This window comes from Mesocricetus auratus, unplaced genomic scaffold, assembly GCF_017639785.1.
Source record: "Mesocricetus auratus isolate SY011 unplaced genomic scaffold, BCM_Maur_2.0 Super-Scaffold_100029, whole genome shotgun sequence".
Lineage (NCBI taxonomy): Eukaryota > Metazoa > Chordata > Mammalia > Rodentia > Cricetidae > Mesocricetus > Mesocricetus auratus.
Window position 1 is genome coordinate 19,166,552 of NW_024429210.1, and position 13,875 is coordinate 19,180,426.

Genomic DNA, 13,875 nt, shown 5'->3' on the forward strand with positions numbered 1-13,875 from the left:
GGCTCGAAATCACAGAGATCCACCTGCCTCTGCCTCCCAAGTGCTGGGATTAAAGGCGTGCGCCACAAATGCCCAGCAGTATGTTTCTTTCTTAAAGCCCACAAGCAATACAACTTAAGAGAGTCACATAGAACCACCCACGTTTTTGCTTTGCTTTGCAGGGTCTCGGGGAGACTGTTTCATTGCTCCTAGTATGTTCTTAACAAGTCAGTTATCATCAGAGCTACTCTTTTCTTCTAGTTCCAGTTTCTGCCAGAATCTATGAATACATTAAATCAAGATATACTGTGTGACTGAAAAAGAATGTCCATATTCTATATGAATATTACAGTGAAATTGTTTTAGTAAAAATATATTTATATCCATTTTGCTATTTCATGTAGATACTACATCCTTTGAAGACGTAAGTCCACAGGGTATTAGTGATGATTCTAGTGCGGGATCAAGAGTTCATGGTAAGCAATGAACTTAACTTAGATGGTTGACATGAATGGGAGTGTCTGAGATCATGCATTGAGTCAGTGAATGTGACATTACTTCTTCCACTTCTAATCTAATACTGCATTGTCCCTTTTAAGATTATTGGTGCATGTGAGTATTCTCTTTTACCAATGTTAGTTACAAAATATGCCTATATAATCTACAGAGGTTATTTTGTTACCATTGTCATATAAGGTTCATTGTAAGAGTTGCATTTCATCATTGGGTTTTAAATTCTTATTTTGATAAAGGATAGATACTAAAAAACAAGCTTTGTACAGTATAGAGTATTTTAGATTTTTTAATTCCTATTTGAAAATCCTCTTATCAAATGAAATTATTACTAGTAACAGGTAACATGCTAAAAGAAACTTCATTAGTAAACTGCTCCATGTCACTTCCTAGTGGTGTAGCTTCCCTTGTATAAATAAGAATAAAGATGTATGAGGCTACAGAGCTAGCTCAGCAATTAAGAGTTTGCACTGCTCTTGCGGAGGACTTATATTAGGTACCCAGCATCCACACTGAGCAGTTCACAAATTACCTAGAACTCTAAATTCAGAGGAACTGGCACCCTCTTCTGGCCTCTACAGTCACTGCATTCACATGCATAAGCCCATACAGGTATACATAATTTTTAAAAAAAGAATAATATAGGGTATTAGAGCCAGCAGAATGGCTCAGCAGTTAAAGCACTTGCCATCAAGCCCAGCTTCCTGAGCTCAACTCATGGAATCCATTTAATGAAGGATGGAAAGAAAAACTCCGGAGTTGTACTCTGACCTCCCCTCATGTGCCATGGCACAGGCATTCATGTATGTCTACATGGTAGTAATTATAAATTAATTTTTTAAAACATATAGGATGTTGGGAGCTAGTAAGATGGTAAGCTAAGTAATTTGCTGCTCTTGCAAAGGAGCTGCATGTGTGTCTGGCTCCACAGCTCAGGGGTTAGAGCACTGGTCTTGCAAAGGAACTGCATTCAGTTCCCAGCACCCACATGGTGGCCCACCACCATGTACAAAACCAGTTCCAGGGGATCTGATACCCGTTTCTTATATTTGAGGGCATCGGGCACAAATATATACATACATTCAGGCAAACACTCATGCACATAAAATTAAACCTTAAAAAAAAACTAGTGAGTTCAAGGCTAGCTTGGTTTACAAGAGTGAGTTCCAGGACAGGACCCAAAGCTACAAAGAAGCTCTGTCTCGAAAAACAAAATAAAACAAAAAAACAGTTGCCAGGTGATAGTGACACACACCTTTAATCCCAGCACTCAAGAGACAGACAGGCGGATCTCTGTGAGTTCAATGCCAGCCGGGTCTACAGATCAAATTCCAGGACAGGCACCAAAGCTACAGGGAAACCCTGTCCCAAATCCCCTGCTCCCCCCCAAAAAAAAGAAATTAGTGTATGGCATGTGTGCATTTGTGTGCTGTAACAGTGCAGATGTTCACTCTTCTCCACTTAGTGGCACCTCTGAAGCATGGAGGTCCTTTGCCTATTCTGTTGTGAGTAACCTAATCTGTAGCATCTGCTGGAGACAAGGGGAACATGGAATGTTATTAAATCGAAAAAATCAAATATAAATATGATCTCTTTCCTCCTTTTTCTCCCTCCCTAATTTCAGCTGTTTTTACATAAGTGCTGAGCTCCAAAACATCTTAGTGAACTATCTAAAGATGTCTTTACTTTCCGATCTGTATGATTTACTATTCTGTGAGCATGCCCAAACTGGGACAGTATGCCTCATTGTTTCCTCAAAGCATTCTGTGATCAGAATGTAAAATCCAATGCTATCAGATGGAAGTTTCATTATACTGTCTCCTGATTTTTTCATTTAGCTTCAAGACCAGCCAGCCTTGATAGTGGCAGAACATCCACTAGCAATAGCAATAATAATGCTTCACTCCATGAAGTCAAAGGTATGCTGTAGGTAAATTTATTCCTGTGCTCCCTCTGGTTTCCAGTATTGTTTAAAAGTAAAAGGATAGAGAGTGCGGCTCAGTGGTGGAGCGCCTTGTGCGTACCATGCACAAGGCCCTGCCTGAGTTTAGCTCCAGAACCAGAGAGGGAAAAGTTGGAAATGGGATGAAGTTTCTGATGAAAACTGCAAAATCCAAATTATCTATGTTTGAAACATAGTTCTCTGGAATGCTTGCGCTTTTGCATTGCAATACAGATGTATTTCAATGTATACAAATGTAAAATCAGGAGCATTTATTTTCGTTTTGGTTCTTCATTTTCACAGATAAAATAGTCTTCACTGTAATCTTTGTTTCTGAATTATCCGTAGGCCCTTATTTTAAGTGACATTTTATGCTTGACATCTAAATGGCTGTCCTTAAATTTCTTCATGATGCATGCCCATTAAACTTGGATTACTTATATTTTAGAAATAGTGTTAGCTTACTTTGTCAACAAAATATGTACCTCTTTTTTCTTTTCTTTCTGTGTGTGTATATGTGTATGTCACATAAGAAGTATATGGATGCACACATAGCTTATATAAAGAATTATTTAAAGATTTTTTTGTGTGTTTTAATATGTATTCCAAGGTGAGGTTTTTAAATAATAGCTGGAAGCCTTGACTATTACATTTTTCTTTAAAATGTATTATTGCCTTTATAGAGTCTATTGTTGTTAATAGTTACAATAGCTATTCTTTATACTCTAGAATTATACAACTATATTGAATGCATTCTATTGCTTTTGAGTTATAACATTTGTCTTAGTCATTTTTATAATTGATTTTATGACTTTTATTACAGTGATCAGAAACATAATTTTGAGGGGAATTAAGTTTTCTTTTTATAAATCATAACTGATAATAATAGCCTCAAACTATGGAAAATTTCTTCTGATTTGAAAATATAAGAAAATCTTAGTTCTGAAAAAATAACACAACTTAGAAAATTCTTCCATGACCACCTTATTCTTTTCTGTTTTGATATTCTGTACAGTTTATTACTAATAATCAGTCATATAAAGGAATAGTGAACATTCTTAGGAGCTTTATTTTAGAACTAGTGTCCATTCTATATAATTCAACCTCAAATAAATCTTTTATGGTTATGTGGTAGCAGTATCAACAGTGGACATCAGAACCAATCAGATAATTCAGATACTGTGTGTAAAAAGAATAAGCCATGCATGGTGACATGTCTGTAATCCCAGCACTTGGGATGGTGAAACAGGAGAATTGCAAGTTCTAGGACAACGTGACCTACATACCAGGTTCCAAACCAGTGTAGGCTATCCAGTGAAACACTTTCTGAAATACTTTGTTTCTGTTTAATTTCATGTCTTTTTAACTTTCCTTCTGTGTATGTTGTTTAAATTTTTTTAGACGTTTTAGAGTTTTCATTTAGTATGAAATCTTTGAATAAGTAATTGAATTGAGACTTCATAAAGACAGAATTAAAATACTTTTTTGCATTTAAATATTTTGGGCTTTTACATTCTGAAATATTTTGAAATAGCTATTTTCTAAATTAAAAGTTTATTACTTTATTTACTCGTTTAATCTTCAGTATATTGAATGATTGTTTAATGTGAAACTCTTTTATGCTTTGACTCTAGTAATAAAAGTATATTTTTGCTCTTACAGAGCTTAGAATATTTGTCAGTTTAATAAAACCAGAAAGCAGCTGTGGCATTCAGTTCTTAGACTGAGGAACAAATAACATAGCTTACTAACCATGTCTAAATGAAGTTTAAAGTCAGTATGGCTACTGACAGAATTAGAATTCTGCTAACAAATTTTACATAGTATTACCTCCTTTCTATTATTGAAGTCTCAATACAGCATTTACTCCAAAAGCAGGTGCGGTTCATAGCCAAAGCAGGCCACAAAGCCACAGCAGTGGAGAGTTCAGTCTGCTTCATGATCATGAGGCTTGGTCCAGCAGTGGTAGCAGTCCAATCCAGTATTTGAAAAGACAGACCAGGTCAAGTCCTATGCTCCAGCACAAAATGTCTGAAACAGTAGAGAGTCGAGCACATCACAAGATTAAAGCTGGTTCTCCTGGAAGTGAAGTTGTTACCCTACAACAGTTTTTAGAAGAAAGCAACAAGCTTACCTCAATACAGGTTAGTTCACTGTATGGTGGTCTTGATTAAGATGAGTAACACTACTTAAATGCCTTGTGAATGAGCCTTAGAATTTTTTTTAATTATAGAGCACTAAGAGATAACAGCAACTCTATAGTGTATAGTTGCGTTTACCAGGCAACTCTAAACATGGCTATATTCAGTAATCTGTATTGTTTTTCCTTTCAACAGTTGAAGTCCTCAAGTCAAGAGAATCTTTTAGATGAAGTAATGAAAAGTTTGTCTGTCTCTTCTGACTTTCTGGGAAAAGACAAGCCAGTTAGCTGTACCCTGGCCAGGTCAGTAAGTGGAAAAACTCCAGGGGACTTCTATGATAGACGGACAACTAAACCTGAATTTTTGAGACCTGGTCCTCGAAAGACTGAAGATGCCTACTCCATTAGTTCTGCAGGGAAACCTACACCAAGCACTCAAGGAAAGATAAAACTAGTAAAAGAAACCTCTGTGTCAAGACAATCAAAAGATAGCAATCCTTATGCCACTTTACCTCGTGCAAGCAGTGTGATCTCTACTGCTGAAGGAACGACACGAAGGACCAGCATCCATGATTTTTTGACCAAGGACAGTAGACTGCCCGTGTCAGTTGATTCAGCACCACCTACTGCAGATAGCAGCATCACTGCAGCATCTAGTGAGTACCATTTACAGCAGTGGTCCTCGGATGTTCCAACACATGCTGGAGGGCATCAGGCCCCAGATGATTTAGCTGGAGACACATCTGAGTCTCTCTGTACCCAGGCTAGAAAATCAAAACCAGGAAGGGCACAGTTTCTAAACCAAACTTTTGCCACTAGTAAAATGTCTAACGCTGCATTTGAAATAGCACCTAACGATAGCCATGGGTCATTTACTGTGGTTCAGTCATCTCAGCCATTTCTATCCCTGAACACAGAATTGGTTAGTAACATAAGTGGGTTTCCTCCCAAGTCACTCACTAGAGTAACTGAGCAGGCCTCTGCCTCTTGGGGTAAAGCTGTACAGAAATATAAGGAACAGTTTTCTGATAGTCAGAACCCTAGTAACAGTAGCCCACAATCCTCCGCAGATAGCAACAGTCTTATAATTCCTGCATGCCTCTACCATGATGACCCTGAAGTGGCGTTATCGGTTTCAGAGGATAGTCAGACTGTTTGGTATGAATATGGTTGTGTTTGATCAAAACTGCGTAATATATTGATGTTATTTGCTAGGTTTTTATCTTTAAGATTGTTACAGAGTTCAGCTGTATAAAAAGGCATGTATATAAACATGAATGTGTAACCACACCAGAGTTTGCATGAAATAGTGATACATTGTACATTTTTGCATGCCTTTAAAAATCCAACCATACATGTTTTTGTCACTTGATAAAGATGATAAAGACTTTGATATCATGAAGCATGTCAAAATAGTTGCATGTTCTGCTGTTACCAAGAAAGCGTATCCAAGTCATTGTTTGGCTGCTCTAAAGAGTGTTCATTTATCCTTCTGCCTCCTCTCTCACTCTTTACTTCCTGAATGTGCACTTCCTGTTGCATATGTACAGTATTAATAACAAAAATGTTTTTGAAGATGTCATTTTCTTTTGTCACTTAATCATGTTATCTGTCCTGTTCTCTTTTCAATGAAATAATTAATAATTCAACTTAATTTGAACTAATTCTCATATTTACAAAACATTGTTCAAATTTTAAAAGTTGTTCATTCATAAATGTGTTATTCCTAAAATTTTCCATCAAACTTAAATGTGATTTACATAGTGACTAGGTGCATTTGTGTTATGATTCTCTTCTTGGTGTTGTTCTTTTTCTGATAAACACAATAGCTCAAGGTGACTTTTTTTGGAATCTTTTAACAAAATTTTTCCAGTTTTTTTACATATGAGTCGAAGAGAAATAAACCAAGTTACTCATTATCTTGGGATTTGTATTTTTACTTCTGTTCAGAAGCATAGCAAGGTTTTTAAAAGATGAAAAGTTCAACTTGTCGTTAATTTACTACTAAATTGAATATGTACATCCTTAATACAGACTCTTTAAAAGTTAGTACATTGTGTTAGAGTATAAGATTAGGACTTGTGAGCATAAAAATAAAACAAGTCTTCATTCTAAAATTTTTTGTATTAAAAAAAATAGTCTAGGGCTGAAGAGATGGCTCAGCAGTTGAGAGCACTGACTGCTCTTCCATAGAACCTGGGTTCAGTTCCCAGCACCCACATGGCAGCTCACAACTGTCTGTAATTCCAGTTCCAGAGGATCTAATACCTCACACAGACATACATGCAGGCAAAACGCCAATGCTCACAAAATAAAAAACAAATTTTAAAAAATGTTTCAAAACACAGTCTCCTGGTGTAGTAGTACACCTTTAACCCTGGCACTCTCGGAGGCAGAGGTGGGTGATCTCGAGTTCCAGGCCAGTCAGGGACTTTGTCTCAAAAACTCCAAACAAAAACAGATGAACGATAGTCTTTAGCTCTCCATCCCCCAAAACAAAATCCACACGAGATGGAAATAATATCTATAAAACATGGACTCCAGTTTCATACGGTTTTGTCTTTCTGTACTCATGTCACTCTAAAGCAAATCAGCTTCAGTCTCTCAGCACATTTAATATCTATAATCCTGATTGACTTATTTCTGCAGGATACGTGGCTGTCTCAGGAATGTTTGTGCAATTTTGACTCAGCTTCAATGTCACTGATAATAACTCAGTGTAGGATGGTGCCATAGGCAGCTCTGTGAGTGAAGGGGAGAGTATTGTTGCATGGTCACTGCACTGGGCTATTACTGTTAATATGGGATGAACGGGAAAAGCTTCAGTCTTTACTTAATTAAATTTGTATCTTTTGTAAAAACTTCTCCTCCTGTATATATACAGAGTCACATTATGGGTAGACCCCTTCTGTTTTTATTGCTGCCCCTGCTTTTCTTTCCTAACAGCTATTACTAAAACTAGTTCTGGTATAGGTAATCAGATGAGCACATAAAGTACTTTTATATGTTTTAGTACCACCTAATATACTTTCTGCATGAGTAGTACAAGTTACTGTGTACGATCAGTTTTTTGTCTAGTCAGTCTTAATACTTCAGATATTTTTATGCTATTATTTTCCCCTTTTTTCATAGCCTACTAATAAAATTAAATGGTAAACAGCTGATATTGATGGAGGCTATATGACAGACATGCTTTACTTAGTTTTGGCATCATAAAACTGACCTTTGCATTTTTTCCTTTAAATTGTTGCTAATTTTGTTAATTAAAATACATCTAAACTGCCAGCCTGGTCTACAAGAGCTAGTTCCAGGACAGGCTCCAAAACAATACAGAGAAACCCTGTCTCGAAAAACCAAAAAAAAAAAAAATACATCTAAACTACTTTATTAAAAATATATGGGTTATTTTATGCAAGTAAACTTAAAGAAATAATTTCTCCTTAATGTTTGTAAGGATATATCCAGCATGTTTTCAAAAACACATACACACTGCATGCGAGACAGGTAAATATCATGTCCATGTTTTTCGAGGGTTGTCTGAGATTGCAATCCTCCAGAAAACATCACATGCTAGGGAGTTAAGGTTTCATCAGTCCCCACTAGTCCATTACATAGACTACTTAGTAATCATATAGGAAGAGTGTTTCCCAAAAGATTATTATATTAGCACTAAAAACGAGGCAACTGTTAGTCAAGCATCTGCACTTACTTCCCCTGCAATAACTCCGTGACCTGTAACTGATTAGAAGATTCAGTACCCTGATTTTATAAATAATAAAACTGGTATCTATTTAAAATTCCTGGCCTGGCCCTCTGTAAATTATATCCATATGACTAGTATGATACTTGAGCAGCTTCATATATAAAATATGCCTCAGCCTTGATGTTCACAGTAAATAATACCACAATGTAGATGCTTCTACTGTTGTACTGCAAGACTTTTTTATGTAAAATTATGTGATGACCATTACAATATTACTATAAGGATATGGTAAATATACAAGCCTGTAAAACTAAAATGGGGAAAAGCTAACTCTTTTTTAATTATTTATTTATTATGTATGCAGTTTTCATCCGAGTACATGTTTGTACCCCAGGAGAAGGCATCAGATCTCATTCATTATAGATGGTTGTGAGCTGGGAATTGAACTCAGGACCTCTGGAAGAACATGCAGTGCTCTTAACCTCTGAGCCATCTCTCCAGCCCAACTCTTTTAGATTCATAAAAAATAGTTACCACATTCATAAGTGTTTTGCTATAGCTTTAAAATATAAAAGACAGGCTTCACATACTAAAGTATCTGTCAGATTAGTAATTTTCCCAGGTTCAAATTCTTCTTTGTCTGACTCAGAGCTTTTTTTTTTTTTTTTTTTTTTTTGGTTTTTCGAGACAGGGTTTCTCTGTAGCTTTGGAGGCTGGCCTGGAACTCGCTTGGTAGTCCAGACTGGTCTCGAATTCACAGAGATCCGCCTGCCTCTGCCTCCCGAGTGCTGGGATTAAAGGCGTGCGCCACCAACGCCCGGCTCAGAGAGAGCTTTTATCTTCATGAACTGTGTTATTTTAACTTTTGACTAAGTAACATGAACTGCTTTTTTCCCACAGATGTGAACAAAGTACAAGAAAGCAGAAATTCAAAAAGCAGGTCTAGGGAGCAACCAAGCTCCTAACTGAGTGACCCACTGCATGACGTGGGCCAAACGGTGAGTTTCCTGCTTGAACCATGAATGAGATTGGCCTCGTTTCTACAGACTAACTAAGTAATACGTGCACATTGCGTTAACAGATTAAATTCTGCTTGCTGGGCCTACTGACTGTCTCCTGCTTACTTAGCAAAGATTAGTTGGCTGCTTAGGTTTTTGCCTGTCTGTTTTGGTAGCAAACCTAAGTATTTTCTCTCAATTTATATTTAATTTTAGCAGTGAATAATGTGAAGTCTGTCTTTTATGCGTTACACCTTGTGAGTAATTGGTGAGAATGGACTAAATGCCTGTCTTACACAGAACAGCTCAGACGTTGCCTCTGGTTTTCTGTCACTCTCATTCCCATGTCAACACCTGGTGCATGCTGTTCTTATACTAAGCTTCCATGTAGTTTATGCCTCTTATCTTCAAGCTGTTCTTATATTTTCTTTCTTCTTTCTGTCTTTCAACAAAATACAGAGAGAAAAGTGTCCTTCAGTTTCTCAGTCTGAAGACTTTATTTCTGAAGTAACAAGACACCTAGCAACTATAGGACTATTTTTAAAAAAAAATGAGATTTTAACACACCCCTTCGTGAATAGAGCAGGCAAGAATACAGACTCCATTCCTTCCTTGAATCAAGGAGCACTACTGGACTCAACTGCCAGAAGTTGTAGAAGGTTTTAGACACTGTACAGTGCTTTAAGCTCTACTGAATAAAGGACATTCTCTCACTAAGGACCAAGTGTGTTAAGGTCAAGTATTCTAAGAACAGCCTACTTCTTTCAACATTTGTTTATTAATTTATCCATGTTTGCTTACTGCTTCTGCTAAGTATTACCCAAAAGCTAGCCATTTATATTTAGTTGTGTAAATCTAAATTAAGTGCTGTAGAATTTTTGTGGAATGTACTATATATCAAGATACAAATTGTTCTGGCATGTCAGGGCCTTTTTGGTTAGCAGACTGCATGTATGGTACGCTGGTTATTGGTTTTGTTTTTAGAGCCAATTGTTTGGATGCACTGCAAAGGAAACTCAATAAGATATGCAGAAAATTCCATAATGAGATACAGGAGTTAATAAAAACTGTATGATAGTAATCTTGCCACTTTCTCTGCTAAGCTGCACTAGGCATTTCATAAATGGATCCAAGATGAAATCATTTTTCTGAAACTTTTTTTAATGAGATGGTTTTCCAGAAAATAGCATTCCCAAGATAAAGCAATTGTGTTTTAACTCATTTCCCTTCTTTGCTATTGGGTTATATATGTGTTTTTTTTTTAATGTGAGACATGATTATTGCTTAACAAGTTTTCTTATGGGAAAATAATGTAAATCATTTCTATGATACACAATTTTATCAGGAACTCATTTAATATTAAGGTTGTCCTTTATTACTAAGATTTTTTTCTGTTTTTGTCCTTTATAATATTATATTAAACTTGATAACTATTATAGGTAATTTTGAAATATTTGTATGTGTTTGTTACCTTAAACATTTGAAAAAAAAGCACAAAAAAAGATTTAGTTAACCCAGAGAAACATCAATTTTTTAGTAGTAGCAATTTTATATCACAGTTTTATTTTCTTATGAAGTCCAAAAACACATTGCTACTCATTAAGGCAAGTTCATTATTTAATGTAAAAACCAGAATAATCTTTTTTTTTACTTTAACAGTATACTTACTAAACTCTTACTACCACTCTGAAGAGCTTTTTGGAGTAATTACACATTCCATAACGTGTGTTTTACAGTGTGCCATCACTAACCCAGTAGCCATGACAAAAGTCTCATTTCTTCCCCCTCCTCTTGTTGTCTCCCCCCCCAATCTCTGTAATAGGGCCACTAGAAGGTCCTGTTTATAGTCACCTTTGGAAAGACCATCAATAAAAAAAAGACACTAAGTGTTTAGTTGATCAGAAATTGAAAGTTAGAGAACTTAGATTTATTTAACTCAGAGTTGTCATTATGTAGGCTTTGTTAGAAAATAATGCTATAAAATTAAATCATTTTGAAACTCTTGAATGAAAGGTGCTACATATATGTAAATACAAAGGATTCTTACTGAAACACAAATGTTGCACAACAGAAATACTATTCTCTAGACTTTGAAATCTCTCTGCATCATGACTCCTTGGATTCAAGTATCAAATTGGTAAGTGGGTATCATGACAGTCTAGAGACAATTACATGTAAAAACGTGTACATTTACTTTTGATTGAAAAGTAAAGAATAAGTGTAGAATTATGTTTTAGCTAAAATAAGTGGGTAAGTTAGATTTATATTACTAGCATCCAATTTGCACAATTAGCACACATCCCAGGACAATTAATGAGTGTGGGGTGACCTAGAGGGTGAGTGATAATGCAGTTGACCTCTCTGTACTACTATCCTAAGAGAGCCTGCTGAGTTTTAATCAGCAGTATCACTGACTCGCGTTACTGGCAATGCCTGTAATAAAGTGGAGTAGGCCTACCTTGGGAAGGAAAAAAAAGAACCAAGGCAATACAGTGAGACTATTAAAATATTCATAATTATATTCATTACCTTCCTCACACTGTTTCAAGAAAAGACTAAGTGATATCCACATGAATTTTTTTTTCTTCAAAATCTACTTCAGAAGCAGACTTTGTAGGAACCTAAGCCAAATGGAAATGAACCAGATCTGTTTTTCTAAACAGGCTTAAACCTGCCTTTAATATCTGGTTCTTTCTATTCCTTAACCAGCCCCTAAACCTCTAAGAACACTTAAAAGTCAGAATACCAGCACTAGCCCAGAACACTAATAATATGCCTCCTGGATGGCCATAGCAATGTTTTGATTAAAGTTTTTTTGAGTTGGTGGTTACCAAAGAGTTCACAAGACAGGTTCATGTTAGCACCTTTCATGCAAAGCATGTTAAAGCCTATTTAAAAGTCACTGTGTGTGTTATAGAATTGTAGCCACCTCACAGATGGAGTACTACAGCCTGTACTGTCTTCAACAGTTTACATCAGGAAGTGAAATCAATACTGTACCAAATCTGAAATTATGAGGAATTATGTATTCTAAATTACTTTTGTACTTTTTACGAGAAAAGAGAATTGTTTTCTTTACAGCTGTTTGTCTTAAGATGTATTTTTTCTTTAAGTTTTGAATATGAATAATACAAAAAGAGCCCAGTTTATAATATAAACCTTGATGTACACATTAAGCTATTTGAACAATGAAAATGCCTTAAGAGGAATGCTTAATGGATAATGTTGCACCTGTAACATCCTTTGACAAAACCTGATTTTAAATTGTCCTTTTTCATTTCTACTAGCTTTTTTTTTCAGTGTTTGCCATTGTACTCACAACTATTAATACCAAATCAAATAAAAATCTATAACATTTCCTTTAAAAGTTAGTGCTAATAGGGGAGGTAAAGCTGAATGGCAAAACTTGGTGGTCCCTAATGTCAGCCACAGGGTTAGCGTGACAAGATGCCATTGTTTGAATTGTCTTCACAGTCACATTCTTTTTTCCTCTCTTTGATTCTCCTTAAGAATATATATCCTGGATTAACTGATATTAAAAGAAATAAAAAAGGTAAATTTTAAAGCAATTGTTATAATCATTTAAAAATTGTTTATTAGCCAAGTATTACTCTTTACCCTGGACAACTATTATAAATCTTTATGTATTTTATCGTAACCATTTTTGGTTATTAAGAGGTTTGGGGAGAGTCAGTTTTGTCAATCCTAAACTATGTTTAAATGCAATCTATAGTAGTTTCCCTTATCTGAGAAGGGGTATACTCCAACACTCTAGAGAATGCCTACTTGTTTTGTTTTCCTATACATTAATACTAAAAGCTTAAATCATAAACTAGGCACAGTATGAGTAGCAATAGTCACTAATAATAAAGTAGGTCTATAACAACACTGTTTGTATTTTTCAGGTTTTGTTTGTTTCTCAGGGTGTTTGGGGGCGGGTCACTGCTGGGGATTTTACTCGGCGTGGGGCATACAGGCTGGCAGTCTGCCACTTAGTTGTAGCTCCAGCCCCTTCCTCAGAACTTGTTATCACTCCTTGTAATGGTAAATAAATTAATTAGGTGATGAGATGAAGTGATACAGGTGGTACAGGAAATATATTGTTAAGCTAGTAGACAGGGTTGCTTGAACACCAGCATTGTGAAAACAGATACTGTCACAGTCTGGTGACATCAAGGGCTAAGTGACTAATCGGTAGTATATATACAGTATGGATATGCTAGGCAAAGGCATGATTTTGAGATGGCATCTCAAAATGGAATGTAACTTAAAACTTATTAACTGTTTAATTTTGGAATTTTCCATTTAATAATTTTGGGTCACTTAATCACAGGTTACTGAAACTTCAGAAAGTAAAGCTGCCAAAAATGTGATAGACTGCAAAAATGTATCTTTGTGGGACTGGAGTGATGATTCTGTGTTAACAGTATTGGCTGCTCTGGCAGAGTAGCCAGGTTGCATTTCTAGCACTGTCCTCATGGCAGCTCACAACTGCCTGCCTCCAGCTCCAGGAAATCCCAACACCCTCTCTTGGCCTCCACAAGCAATGTACACAGACATACACGCAGGTAACACATAATCTTAATGTTTTATTTTTACT

At 36.0% G+C, this 13,875-nt stretch overlaps 1 protein-coding gene and 1 long non-coding RNA gene across 9 annotated transcripts in view; one reads left to right on the top strand and one right to left on the bottom strand.

Annotated features, from left to right (window-relative positions):
* LOC110340931 overlaps positions 1 to 4,385 on the bottom strand; it is a 33,380-nt gene extending 28,995 nt beyond the window's left edge. Inside the window, exon 1 of the long non-coding RNA XR_002382772.2 lies at positions 4,265 to 4,385. This is a non-coding gene — a long non-coding RNA (uncharacterized LOC110340931). The remainder of the gene's footprint in view (positions 1 to 4,264) is intronic.
* Ccdc88a (coiled-coil domain containing 88A) overlaps positions 1 to 13,163 on the top strand; it is a 147,337-nt gene extending 134,174 nt beyond the window's left edge. For 3 of the 8 annotated variants that reach the window (XM_040733247.1, XM_040733248.1, XM_040733249.1), the window contains 4 exons: positions 384 to 455; positions 2,331 to 2,411; positions 4,310 to 4,578; positions 4,771 to 6,493. In XM_040733247.1, the coding sequence (XP_040589181.1) occupies positions 384 to 455; positions 2,331 to 2,411; positions 4,310 to 4,578; positions 4,771 to 5,754 (1,406 nt within the window). In that variant the 3' untranslated portion in view covers positions 5,755 to 6,493. Of the gene's footprint in view, positions 1 to 383; positions 456 to 2,330; positions 2,412 to 4,309; positions 4,579 to 4,770; positions 6,494 to 9,177; positions 9,276 to 9,734 lie in introns of those variants that run through there. The other 5 variants (XM_005070349.4, XM_013113595.3, XR_002382770.2 and 2 more) reach the window with 4 other exon arrangements.
* The last annotated feature ends 712 nt before the right edge of the window (positions 13,164 to 13,875 follow it).